Source organism: Cryptotermes secundus, unplaced genomic scaffold, assembly GCF_002891405.2.
Source record: "Cryptotermes secundus unplaced genomic scaffold, Csec_1.0 scaffold102, whole genome shotgun sequence".
In the NCBI taxonomy this organism is placed as follows: Eukaryota; Metazoa; Arthropoda; class Insecta; order Blattodea; family Kalotermitidae; genus Cryptotermes; species Cryptotermes secundus.
The window spans coordinates 289,354-304,270 of NW_019741300.1; the positions used below are offsets into that span (position 1 = coordinate 289,354).

The window sequence follows — 14,917 nt, forward strand, 5'->3', positions numbered from 1 at the left end:
AGATACCGGGTGCTCATATTATAAGGTAAGGTTATAAAAACCATCTTTTAAGATCATTTTAGTGAAAGTTTCATGCTTCAAGGCGTACCATTCACTGCTCAAATACTAAACAACCTGCTTCCATTACCGATATACAGGGCGCTCATATTATAAGGTAAGGTTATAAAACCACCTTTTAAGATCATTTTAGTGAAAGTTTCATGTTCCTATCTCATAGAATTTAAGAACAATGATGAATAAATCATTTTCGAGCAAAATTTAAATGGCCGGCTGAATATATTACCGCCGGAGACGCGGCCGCGGAATTTAAATGACCGCGCCAAAGGGTTAAGAGAGAATACAATCACAAATAATACTGCTGTATTCCAGCAAAATGCCCACATAAAAGATCACTACCTAGCGATTTATACCTTACCAACTTTGCAATAGCAATTTCAACTTCAAAAGGGATAGGATCCATAGTTGTAATAATTACTGTCATTAAGTATTATGTGTTAGTTTCCATAATATGGGTAAGTATTGATGCTTCACATTGCTCTGTAATTCATGACATCAGTTAGACCATACCAATAAATCATGTCAGTTGGCTGTGTGATTTTCATTTACTTGTAGGCTGTCATCGGTTTCCACTTTGAAAAACAATACAACAGTTTTGTCATTTATTAAAGTTTTTAAATATCTTGTGATTAACTCTTTTATTTTCCAGTCAAATACCACAGAACTTGTTCCAAGTGTGAACAGTGAATGGTTGCAGATTATCATGTTCGGTTGAAAGCTAGCTAGAGAAACCACATGATGATGGGTGGGATGGGCCTATTTTGCAAAGAATTATTTTTTAAGACTGGAGGCCCATTCTGTAATCTACAAGATAGTCATCTAGTTTTGCAGCAGACATTGCAAGTGACTCCCCTTAGTTCTCAGACAAGCTATTTCGGTCTTCCTTTTTCAGTGCCATTGAAGTTTTCATTACAGGATATAATTGTATGTGTATTCCCATCAGTTTTCTCCCATGCTTTCCTAGATTTTTAAACAGGGAATTATGCATATAGCATGGAAGTAATGTTGGAGCTATGACATATGATCTTGGTATGTGAAAATAGACAAAGATTTTTTATTGCTATTTAATGAGAGTTGAATTATTTATCTGCTTTGTATATGTATGGCAGGTCCAAATGATGTGTTAATGTGATCATGGTAATGGATCTTTGTGTCCCACGAAAGCAGTGAATTTCTTGGCCAATTGAGTATTAACTCTTTGTGTAAGCATCATATCATGTAGTATTGTAAGGGCATGGAGGTAAAGCTTCATACTGTCTTAATCCTAACACAAAAGAAAATGAATGGGCAGGTTTATACTGCAGAGAGACTGGTACCTATTGGTTAAAATCAGGGTTGACTACAGAGCCATTTTGGACATGGAAGTGAGAAAAATTTCTGTCCCTACCAAGAATTGAACCCTGGGTGTTAAGCTTATATCCAGTCACTTCTCTGATAGCATTCCATATGGTACTGTCAGCTACATAACTGCAAGTGTTAGTAGAATAATGGTGAGTAACTGATGCTCATAATTTTATACTATGTTGCAGCACATGTTGAAGGTCTGTTGAGACGTGATTATTTCATCTATCCGCATTATCGGTACTATGTACGTGAAATGAGAATCATGGCATACACTCAACTTCTCGAGTCATATCGGAGTCTTACTCTGGAGTACATGGCTGACGCATTTGGCGTTACTGTTGAGTACATTGATCAGTAAGTACTGTTCATGATGGGAGCTTAATACTGTAGCTGGCCAGTCTGTCTTGAGATTCACAGTTATTTCTGACTAATATAATGGTATATCAGTAACTGAATGTTAAAGTATCACAAGTTTAATTTGTATAACTTATTTATGGTCCTGCTTTTAGTTCCCTATGTGGTAGTTATAGCATAATTGGTAAATATTATTTGAAAAAACTAAGTTTTATTTTGCACATTTGTGATCCGTTTAACCTGTTATCTTTTATATATGGAACAGTGCCAACTGTCCCAAGAACCGTCATACAGATCTATTTCATCTTCTTAGTTAGTATGTAATTTTTACTTTTCCATAGAGGTGGCCATGATATTTTTATTTGGGCTATACCTTGTCCCAGTAATCCTGCTATAATACTGGTGTCTGTGATGCATTTTGTTAACAGCGAAATATTTCTTTCATTGTGTGTTTATTTCTCCAGAAATAATCCCAGCCCCAGTGCATTTTCCCACATGTGAAAATCTTAGCTTCAGTAGGTTAATGGAAATTTAATAAATGTGATGTACTAATTAACTAACAACTTATACAAGCAACCAAACCATATGGCTGACAGAGAGGGCAGTTATGAATTACTGAATGACTTACCTGAGTGCCTGTCACAAAGCATTATTGTCGTCATCACCGCCACCATTTAGAGCAGGGTTAGGGAGAAGAAGGCACCTGTTGAAATCAACTGCAATTTTGAAACCACTGTAAACAGCTTTCAGTGAATCTCATTTTCATGGATTTGACTCTGCTATCCATGTCAGTTTTACAGTTTATTTGTTTGGCTGCCTATAAATTTTAATATTACTTTTCTTGGTCATAATTGTTAATGTGTATATAAAAATCGATTAAAAAACACGACTATAAAAATCATATGTAATCACATTGTGTTTTTCTATGTTAACTGCTTGCATTGGCCATGTATCCTATGGTGTAATTCTGCCAGTACGCTGTCCCTCGGTTTCAGTGGACAGTGGTGGTAATGGACACCCTATTTCCTTGTCCGTTATAACGAGGGTTTACTGTACTGGTTAGAATTCCCAAATTAAAATCCAGCTGCTGGTCTCATAGTGTGGAGGATTTAAATGTCTTATTCCTGTACAGTACAGGTTAGTGGATTTGTGAATTCAGTAAAAATAAAGGATGCTGAAGATATTACCAGCAGTGTAGTGTACATGTGTAGCCTGAATTTGTATCTTTCTTGGATCAGAAATACATGGTTCATGTACTATGCAGTAATTTTTTTTATCTAGAAGATCTGTAACGTTATATTTCAGCCTCCAGTTGCATTGAAGTATCACTTGTAATCTTCCATCTATAGTGCAACAATATTAATATATAGATTTAGATGACACTAATGAACATTTAATTCATTAAAATGTTAAAATGTGATAAAACTTGAGAAGCCACCATCACAACCACAAAAACAAAACATACATGAAGATCTTAAACACCACTAAACAAAATGGACCGCTCTTACATATTGCAGAAAAGACGTAAGAAAAATAACCAAGCTTTTTACAAAAACAGATCTTAGAGTAGCTTTTCACTCACTGGCACAATCAGCAGTATATTAAAACATCATGCACAAACAGATAAATATAACAGTAGCAGTATATATTTATTTATTTATTTCATCTATAGATCATTGTTACATGATATAGGACAAGTCAGTTACTGTACATTGGCTGATTACAATAAGAGAATAAAGTTACAATACTTACAGTAGATTACAGTAGATTACAATAGTTAAGAGTTCGTATAGTGTGAGGTGGAATCCATATTAGGTCCCCTCAGCACGTCGTCTTCCATATGTCCTATTGTGCCTGTACAGATGAAATGCCTGGATTGCCCATTAAAATGTGTTGATCAAACAGGAAGAATGTTCAATATAAGATATAAAGAACGTATTCATGCCATCAGAAGTAATAATGGTAATTCTGGATGTTCAAATCATATATTAAATGCCGGACGTACATATGGCAGAATAACAAGATACTATGAATGCCATAAGGACAGGAAGGAAAGGCAAACACTTAAACACCTCATAAAAGTATCACGTTTAAAGAATTAGCAAGCACAACTTACACATGAACAATACATCGAAGCACACAATCCAGTATTCCAAACAGTACGTGAACTTTACAATAGGTAGCAGTGCATATGGCACCTAGAAAGATATTTAAGCAAGAACAGTCACACCAAATCAGTACAGGGGACACAAATCAACACAGGATGCACACAACCAAGAGAGTGGCACACCCAGTGGGGCACATACACAGCGTGTCCAGGTTCTGTTAGGACAGAGTTCATTAAAAATACAAGACTTCAATTCTTTTCAAAATTTCGCTCTTTTTATTCAAAATAGTCTCCTTCTAAATCAATACATAGCTGGAATCGATTGAAAAGTTTTTGAAAACAGTCACTATACTCCTTTTATGGAATCGCATTTAAAACTGCGGTAGATTCCCTTTGGATGTCTTTAATAGTGTCGTGATGATCTCCTTTCATCGCCAACTTAACTTTTGGGAACAACCAGAAATCTGCTTTAGCCAAATCTAGCGAATACAGAGGACGATCAAGGACTGTGTTCCCTTTTTTGGCAAAAGAATCACACACGATCTTCGATTTGTGAGGTGGGGCCTTGTCGTGGAGGAGCGATCAGCACCCTTGCTCTCAATATTCAGGTCGAATTCGAAGAATTCCCGACTACAAACGATTGAGGACTCCGAGATAATAATCAGAATTCACTGTTTGACCTACTGGCAGAAATTCCTTTGCAAATGAAGAAATAGGTTAGCAGTGTCTTTACTCGACTCTTTTGCATGCACACTTTCTTTGGTTTCGGCTTCTTTGGGCTCAACCACGCTGCACTCTGCCGCTTTGTGAGAGGCTCATATTGAAAACACCATGTCTCATCACCAGTAACAATCGATTTTGTAAAATTTATATCACTTTGGGCTGACCATAACATGTCTTTGCAGTGTTCCACGCTGGCATGTTTTTCATTGCCTGACAGCGCGTGCGGTACAAACCGCGCACAGACCTTCCGTTTGCCTAAATCCTCCATCAAAATTTGATGCACAGTACTTTTTGGTGTTCTCAAAAGCTCCTTGATGAGTCTTGCAGAAACACATCTGTCTGATGCAAGGATTTCGGTCACTTTTTTCACATTTTCTTCAGTGCGACTTGTTCTCGGCTTTGATGCACGTGGAGCATCTTCATTGTCCTCCCTGCCATCATGAAATAAAGCATACTATCGAAAAATGTTCGAGCGACTCAAACAGTCAGTACTGTACACACTTTTCATAATTTTGTACACTTCTCCGGCTGTTTTGCCTAACTTCTAACAAAATTTTATGTTGGCTCTCTGTTCAACCACCATTTTCCGACGAGCATCAGAACAGTACTGTTACATTCAAGGTCAGAACACACGATGCAGTGATGCTTACGCTTTGAAATTATAGACAGCCACAGCTGAAACTTCAAGAATATTAACGCCACAACTCACCAACACATGGCATTGCAGGGCAAAATTTAAAAAAATGAGGCCTAACAGATCCTGGACACACTGTGTAAGTACAAAAATACAAAATCTAGGTACACAAAGATAGCATAACCCAAGAATTAAGGACAGAATCATACTAAGAAATATTTATTATACATTGCAGAGAGCGGCTGCAATACAAAAGGTAGGAAGAGTAGACATCCTATAAATATCAGAATTAATAATAATCGCAATAACATACTTTAAGAGCACTATTGACAAAGTGCACAGTGAAGTGGATTCCTTAAAAATGTCTTGCCTGAAGATTGCCCTGGGTGACCGAAACATGTAGCGCATAAACATAGAATGTATATATAGTTTTATGACATTTTAAACATTCTAAGGAACATTTTAATGAATTAAATGTTGATTAGTGTCATCTAAATCTATACTGATATTATTGCATTCTAAAAGATCTATGTTAGATGGAAATCTATGTGAAACATAAAAATGTTTGTGTACAGTGGCATTTCATAAAAGCAGGATTCCCCACTGTATGTTGAAAGCTTACCATTTTCTCTATAGCTATGCATGTAAATTTGGACCCTTAATTTTATGTAGATAGTTGGGATCTTTTATACTCACTATTAAAAATAATTCTGAACAGATGCAATGTTCTCTTATAGTCTGTCTCAGGATTTTAAAATGCTGTAGTTGAGAACGTTTTCTTACACTCTTTAAGCAGTATGAATAAACAATAAAAAATACTGCCTTGAGATTGTTGTTGTGTGGAGGACAACTGATTAAATTTTTTTTTTTGCATCATACAGAAAGATGTATAATAGTAAATCAACAAAGTGCACAGGGTTCATATTTCAGCCCCTCTTTTATTGGGGGGAGGGCGGAATCCCATGCTCATACTAGGTAAATTTGTGGATTTTGTAGTATATTCTGCTGACAGACCATATATTCTATCCATCTTTTTTATGTGATAAATAGGGGAAACATTCTACTATGTTTTCTTAGATGTCAGCTTTCAGTAAAGGAAAAGCTTATATAATCGAAAATGATGTTCAAGACAGCTATTTTCTGCACAGGGAACTCTCTCGCTACATAGCAGCAGGCCGATTGCACTGTAAGGTGGACAAAGTTGGAGGTGTTGTTGAAACAAATAGGCCTGATTCAAAGAACTGGCAGTATCAAGCTACAATCAAGCAAGGAGACATTCTTCTGAATCGTGTACAGAAGCTTTCAAGAGTTATCAACATTTAGAAACAAGTGTATGCTTGATGTTGTTGTTAATAATGACACATCAATGAGAATATTATTATTCTGACATATTAAATAAAATTATCATCTGAGTGTGTTTCATTGTTAGTTTTTAGTCTACTTTCTGCTTTCCTTGAAAAATAAAAGTAGGCTCATGAGTTTAGCATGCAGTCTATATGTGTAACAGTTTAACCTTTGAATCATACTACCTATTTTCATAAAGCTTAGTACAAATGTTATGCCACTGAAGGCCACCCCAGTGTCATTTTAATTTCCTACAATTTGCTCAGCATGCAGAATTTTATGTGGAAATGGCTTATAAACATACCAGCACATCATGTATAAAATACTGTTCGTAAGTCAACAATTTCACACATGGTACAAACTTGAGGTTTTATCCTACAAATTTTATGTAGACTGTCTGTACACAAGTAATAAATTCTTCATGAAAATAAAATAAATTGATAATTTGTAGCAGATCTGTGGGAATGGAAATCTACATGATAGGAAAGTAGACTTTACTTTGAACTCTGTATAATTGTATTAGCACAGTTTGTATACCTAACCACCTATTAGCTGACTTCTAGATATTACAAATTACAATATTGTTAATAATGAGCTGATTGATTTATAGTGGTATATGCAGTAGTTTATTTTCATTTTCTGTAAAATATAAGAATATTATTAGTACATGATACTACTTGTACATACAGTGGAAGGAATAAGTAAAAACTTACTGAGTAGAATTTGAGGTTAACACAGTGGTAGTTATGAAGAGTTTCTGTCATCTGGGGTATGAAGATTGCTGTCCACTGAAAGTCAACTGACATTTTTCAGGAACATGTTCTATCTTCAGGGTTGCAAGAAACCAGTGTGAAACAGCAAGCAGAGCTGTGCTTGCTACCTTCTTTTAGAGTGGGTGTCTAGCACATATTTGATTGAAATTCATCATGCAGTATTTGAGACAAAACATGGTTGTATGACCAGATGTGATCTCCCAGTGTGTGTGTTCAGTATTTACAGTGTGTGCTAAGACAAAAAAAAAACTTAGAAAGGCATTTGATCTGTTGAATTGAGTTTTTATATACTGATATATGTACAAAACTGGGTTTAATCCAATATAATCATGCCAGCCTCAACAAGAATATCGTGCAGACAGACTAAAGGAGAGTGATAATTTTTTTAATTCATCACAGATACTTGCCATAACTTCAATAATTCAAACCAATTGTAATAAAAGTTTGTTTCCAATTCCTTGTAAATTTTAATGTGTGGTTTATATTTGTATAAGCCACAGCATGAGTACAGTCCTTGATAGGAAGCTGATTATGTAGTTTTTTATACCTCAGGCCTTCAGATCCCAATAATATACTGCTCCTGAGATGTAGTTTCTCAGTCCACCTTCCAACAAATATCTGCCAGTATTCTGAAATGAATGAGCAATTAAACCTTCCCATCTAGCCACCAAATAGAAGTTCTCTTCTTTCTTTGTACAGTATGGAAAACTTAATCATAGCAATGTGTCCAATCTGTTCATCAGTATTAACTGATACCCTGCAAAACAACTACCCACTCTCAAAATGATGTATCTAATAAACAGTATTACTGTAGCAAATTAACTACCCGCTGATATCTTGATCCCTGCAATAACATTCATTCCAAAGAATGAACGCAGAGAGATGCTGATGTTGATCAAAGTCGTCAGCAATGGCAGCTTCTGCAAATATGTCACTGCATATCATATAAATACAAAACACGTGTTTTTTTTCTGTATACATGTATGTCAGTCATTCCATCATTTTGCAGAACAAAGGGTTCGAGTTTCATACCTCATTTTACATTGTGGAAATGGGAGCCCTAATCAAGAACAGATATTCTTGCTATTAAATTTCCAACATTTTCACTTCCCTCAAATCCAAACTCTTAATATGCCAGTGCATGAGAAAGTGTGGCAGAGCCAATTCTTGTATTCCACAAATGAAATATTTTGCATGTTTTATCATCCACCAAAATACAAGCATTGCATCATTTCCAGGTATGGAAATTTCACATTCCTGGAATAACTGCAAAGACTACAAACCATCCAGTCATCTTGTAGAGCTTACCTGGGTCTTTCAACTGATATTCTTCTTAACTTGTTTAGAGAATTCTCTTCTGTCCAGTCAATAGCAAGATAATCCCAGTTGTACTCAAACATTTTGCTGCAGTGTGCATTAAGATATGTTGCCATGGATATGGGTGCCAGTAACCCATGTATGGAACGTAAAATTGTCACTAATTCTTTCTTCAATAGGTAACTCCCTTTAGCTGTGTAATTATGTTTTTATCTGCCAAGATGATGTTGAAGATCTATGTCACTTCTTTGAACCTGGACATGCTTTCATCTTTAGAGGTGAATATTACATATATTAATTGTTAGTGGCCACAGAGAAACTGTGTACATTTAGTAGTCTACCAGTCCACTGTACTTTTATCGAATTAAATTTGCTCTTCTCCAGTTGTCTTCACTTTGTCTTTTTGTAATCCTTTTACTGTGTAATAAGAAAAGAAAAATAAAAACCACTTGTACACACATGTAAAGGGCAAAATGATAGAAGAGCAGCATTATCAGTTTCAGAGCTTAAATATTTGTGTAAGTTTCACATAATCAGTATTACAGAAAATAAACTCGGCAAAACAGGCAGAACTTCTCTGCATATTATATGAATACATTGTCAACAAACATTCTGTTTTTAATCTTTATTCATATATATACTTCTTGGGTTTGGTGGTAAGATATGTCTTTGATTTCCATACTTAATATATACATGCACTGAGACACAAAATTACATCCATCATAAGCCATATAATGAATTTAACTTACATTCTTAAGTACTAAGTGTTGGGATCTGTTGTTGCTGCCATGTTCAATTTTTGTCATAAGAAATATATCCAAAGAGTTAAGCTGTTACTTTTACTTAAATCCATCATACTGAAAATATATTATTTTATATTGTTGTCATTTTTATATTTTTCCTCTTGAGAATAGTAATATGAAAGTTTTTGAAGATGACAGGTATAGCTTCATCACTCAGGAAATTAAGGCTTGGTTTCAAACTTGCAAAAGGGTTCCTCGCTGGTGGCATAATTATCTCCAAGGAGTCAACTATGTTTTGTATTCGCTGAATATCAAATGGCAATTCTTTATCTGTGTATTCAGTAACAACTACAGGAATATCTGTCTCTTTCAACATTGCCTCAATGCTTGGGGACCAAGTATCTTTTCCCTCAAAATCTGACAATCTGTAGAGCCCAGCATTGAAGGCAGAGATGAGATCAGGCTTGTGGTACTCATCACACTTCAAATAGTCATGGTAAAGTGTTTTCCAGAATTCATAAATAACCTTTCTACCAGCTGCATTGCATTCTTTGCATGTTTTTTTACCTATTGTCTGAATATATGCACTTTCTGTCTCAAGTTGTGGTCCAACAAAAACAACTTTCAGAGTTCTGAGACTAGGCACTAAATGGAGTAGCAACAGTTCCCATTTACTTAGAGTGTCAATTTCAAATTGCATTTCCGCTCCTACTAAGTGGATAGTAAGGGATCTAATTTCTTCAAGACAGAAATTACAGTGCTGGAGAGAGAACAGGACAGTTAGGGGGCATGTTGCTATATCAGTGAGAGCAACAAAGTTCAACCTATTCAATGATGATAACTTTCCTGAGACAGTATTGTTATTTAACATGAACGTTTTCATATCACCAGTCAGTGGAGTATATTGCTGCAATACCATATCTGGTATTGAGGGCTGTATAATTCCATTATAACACTGGTACAAAATAATGTCACGATAAACTTGAAACTCTTTGCACCATATGTCATGATCAGTTTTCAAGTGACTAAGTTGGCAGTAACTTACATGATGGCATTTTTGACAAGTAGTTAGCTTTTGCCTATCAGATTCATAGCAAGTGTGGCACACCTGTGGATAATAAATCATCTCTTTCTCCCAAAGATATAATTCACGTCCTAGTTCCTTTGTGCATTCATTAACGTAATGATTTCGGTAATAACGGTATTGATCTGATGAAATTCCCAGAGCCTTTTCAAACAAATTTGTCATTCTATTATGTTTACATATTTTTGAAATAACCTTGCACAAGTCCTTATGGGCACTCCAGTGCTGTCTCTGGTGCTCTTTTGAGCAGTAAGATATCATTTTACAGTTACTGCATTTCTTCAAACTGCATTTGGAGCTTTCTAATGACTTGCAAACATGACAAACATAAGAAAGAAATATATGTCTTTGAACTAGCTGGTATTCCAATTCTGCTTCATCTACTGTTGAAACAGGTTTTGGTGCTGACTGACTGTGTAATGTATCTGGGATGAAAATCGTTTTTGTCCTTTCTGAATCTTCAGGTGATGGGCAGAGATGTACAGTTGTGGTCAAGTGTGCCAGCTGCCCTTTGCTTATTGTAGCAGAAGCTTTCTTGTTAGTCTGTGTTGAATTACTTAGCTTATTTTCCTTTGGTCCCTCTTTTTTTAACTTTGTTTTTGAGCTATCGCCAGGTTTGGAGTCTTCATTTTTTTTCTCTTTTCCTTGCACTCTGTCAGGGTCCATCTGAGACTGTATTTTTTCATCTTCATGGTCACAAGTTTTTGGTTCTACATATTGCTTTCTCTGTATGTCCGTCCTATTCCCCTCTTGTGCCATCTTCTTTTCTTTATTTCTCTTGTGTTTCTTTATTTTCTCCAGGGCATAATCATTTATTACTTTTTCATTAATTGCATTTACAAGTAAATCAGTGAAGCTGTTTTGTCTATTTTCTTCACCCTTGTGATATTTTACATTTTTATTGAATGAATGTACTTTAGTGTTTGTAGTTCCCTTTTTTTTCACTTCTGTTTGCGTCATCAGTGCATTTAGACCTTTAGACTCTTGTATAATGTGCTGATTTGTGGATTCTGGTGATTCAGACAGAGGGGATAGACTTATTTTTGAGACTGATTTATCCATTAATGTGTGTTGCTTTGCTCTCTTGGCTTTAGTTGTCTTATTTAGCACCTCTCTGTTTGCAGCCTGAACACAGACCTGTATCATCTCAGTAGTATTGTTGTCTCTTACAACAGACAATGCTTCCTTTTCTGCCTTATTTGAAGCAACAGGAACTTTCTGTCTTTCAACATTGTCAGTTGGAGGAAGTATTGATACTTCTTCACCTAATTCTGAAACATTAGCTCCATGACTAGCAGTACTTAGTTTTTGTGTTGACTGTGGTATAGTGGTGGTTCTGACATCATCTTTAGTATTTGCACAAACTTGCACTGTTGATAAATGTACTGGAACTTCTTCACTTAATTTTTTAACTCTCACTGCAAGACTGATGCTACTTTTTGAGTTCTGTGTCAGACATCTTGAACGAGCATAGGTTGGTTGTGATGTATTACAAGTGACGCTAGTGTCTTCTGTACTTGTACCACCTTGTACAGCCTTGGTTGTTAATGGAAGTACTGGCACATCTTTACCTACTTTAGTTTTATTTACATGACTAGGAGTCCTTTTTGATTTTTGTGTTGTTTGTGACATAGCACTGATGTCAGAATATTCTGTACTTAAACCACCTAGAACAGTCTTTGCTCTTGATGAAAATGCAGGAACTTCTTTTCCCAATTTTGCAACTTTAGCTTCTTGACTAAGAGAATTTGTTGATTTTTGTACTGAACATCCTGAACTAGTAGGTGAACACTGTGATATATTGGTACTGATGCCAGCTCCCATTGTACTTGCGGTAAGGTCAAAATTTATTCCCACATTTTGGAATAGATCTGATTTTGTTTGTACCGTAGCAGTGGAAAGCACTGACGAAGCAGACATCTGATTTATAGCAGAAATTTCTGAGCCATTGATTTGCAGAATGGACTGTTTCTTTGCTGTTGCCCTATTAGTGTTCTCTTTGTCAGTTGATTTACTGGTGTCTTCTGCTGTTGTTTCAGCAAAGGACTCATTTTCTTGCACTGGCAAGGTACTGTTGCTTGTTATGTGTTTGCTAATATTACTTTCTTCATTAACTTCTCTTATAGATTGTTTGTTATGTGTATTGAGAAGTGCTGTGTTATGTGTTGCACAGAGCTGAGGAACCTTGGTGCCAGAGAGTTTTTCAGTAATCTTCACTTTTCCAGTTATGTTTTGCTTATTACTCAATTCATTAGCAGGGCCAGTAGTGTTTGCCAAATTTTGTGTATTAGTTGTTGATGGTTGTTTTGTCACTAGCAATATTAGTGGATTGTCTTGAACACCAGATATTAAATTATTCCTTTCACATAGTTCATTTTCGATCTTCGTTGTGTTCTCTTTACTTAGTGCAGAATGTGAATGTGTCGTGCTATACAGTGATTGTAGAAAACCTGGAGTTTCTGTGCTTTCTGCTGGTGATACATTTGCAGGCAACAGTCCATTTTTAGGTGTACTCTCTGAATCCAAATTTCTTTGTGTTTCCTTTTGAATAGAAGTTACAGTTACATTCTGCTGAACTACAAGGTGCTGGAGGGTTTTTACAGCTGATTCAGCTTCTGCTAATGTATTTGTTGTGTGGGTAATTCCTGTCATAGATGTAACTGATGGAAAAATTTTTGTCTGAATCACTATTGTATTTTCTTCTATTTCAGCTGAAACATCGTGTGCATTATTATGCCGTTGGTCTGCATTTTCTTCCTTAGGATACTGTTCCATAACAGTAGCTGTTGACAAACACTTTTCATTTCTGTGTATTGGATCATATGGTTCTGTTGACTCCATATGCAAAGGATCATTCTTTATTTGTAACATTGTGGTTGGTGTCAAATTTGGAAACTTTACTTGAGCCATTGATGACATGAATTCAAGAGGTGCTCTGCCACGTACATTTTTGGTTGTTTGAGTATTAGTTTTCCTGGTTGCTTCTTCAGATGATGCTGGTACATGAGCTGGTGATGTCTTCTCTTGCAACTTTGCAACATTTTGTGTATATGCTGATCGTTGCATCTCAGTGGAATGCTTTTTTCGTTTTCCCATTTCCTGTAAAATATGATTATTACCTGATTACATATATTGTGTTTTATAAACCACATTACATTTAACACTGTGTTATGGTACCACATAGTTAAGCATTTAAATGACTTGTGGCTTCGGTGTTTTGCAAAGAATACAAAGCAGTTATTAATAACTGGACATGATCCTGAGCCAGTTCAGACCAATTCAGTTCCTTATAAAGTATTTCCATAAGATTAATTTCATTATTATCATCCAGTTCTGTTTTGGGTTACCTGTTTCCTGTGTATGCATTGTGGTTTGTCACTCTCCACCTACATAGCCTTATTGTCTCTAAATAGTGAGTCTAATTATTGACTTTTTGGACATTATCCATCATCCTATTCTTTATTTAAAAGCAATGTTTGGGAGGTTGGACTCTGTCTCCATCCTCAGGTAGAAGCCTACTTCCTTGGGCCCAATTGATAGAGCTAGTTCCTATCACTAGAGATAGGGACTAGATCTAGTGAATGCACCCAAGTGAGTAGGCTTTTACCTGAGGATGTAGACAAGAGTCCAGCCTCCGACAGGTTATTTTTAAATAAACCAGTCTTCAAAACGTTGTTTTTAAATAAAAAACAGGACGATGGATAATGTCCAGAGAGGCCGGAACTTGTATTAATATGCCATCGTCACAGGCTTTTAGATCTTTGAGCTGATCACTCATCCAAGGAGTCCTACCATCTGTAAAATTATCATGAAACTGAAAATCAGAGACCAGGGCCCAAGGGAGCTGTAGAGCCATTGATTTCTTTTGTGCATATTGTTATTTTAATTTTAATTGCTTTGGCGTAGTACACTGACGTTCAATACACTCTGTATGTGCATTATCCTATGTAAGAGAAATGTAATATCATTATGATAACTTAATATTTCCCATGCCAGAGATGGCAACATAATGGTCTCACAAATTTCATGGTTCTAGCAGAACACTATCTCTTTAATGTAGGTTGCGGAAATGCTCATCTGTATAAATGACCAGAACCGTTTATAAGCATAATAAATGTCAAATAATGATAAATGTCTAGTTTTATTACAATACTATAAGAACTAAATCTATTACTGTGGTAGGTAACATATAATTGTTCGATATTTCATGCACTTTTGGCCTTCTTGTTCAATATGCATAGTGTGTTTCACACTTAAAACATTCAGTCACAATGCTTTCATTTAATTTATGAACATTTTCAGGCTGGTGAATGTACCCAGGGCAGCTGCCCCAGTTGTGAAGTTGTTGCTGTTGTTGTCAGAATCACATTTATAATCTTGATGATAGGCATGACCACAACCATCTTTCGTACTATAGAAATCATATATTCTGATTTT

At 35.8% G+C, this 14,917-nt stretch overlaps 1 protein-coding gene across 1 annotated transcript in view; it reads left to right on the forward strand.

Annotated features, from left to right (window-relative positions):
• LOC111872673 (26S proteasome non-ATPase regulatory subunit 6) overlaps positions 1–6,631 on the forward strand; it is a 15,903-nt gene extending 9,272 nt beyond the window's left edge. The window contains exons 6-7 of the mRNA XM_023866778.2: positions 1,587–1,755; positions 6,368–6,631. Of these exons, the coding sequence (XP_023722546.1) occupies positions 1,587–1,755; positions 6,368–6,542 (344 nt within the window). The 3' untranslated portion in view covers positions 6,543–6,631. The remainder of the gene's footprint in view (positions 1–1,586; positions 1,756–6,367) is intronic.
• The last annotated feature ends 8,286 nt before the right edge of the window (positions 6,632–14,917 follow it).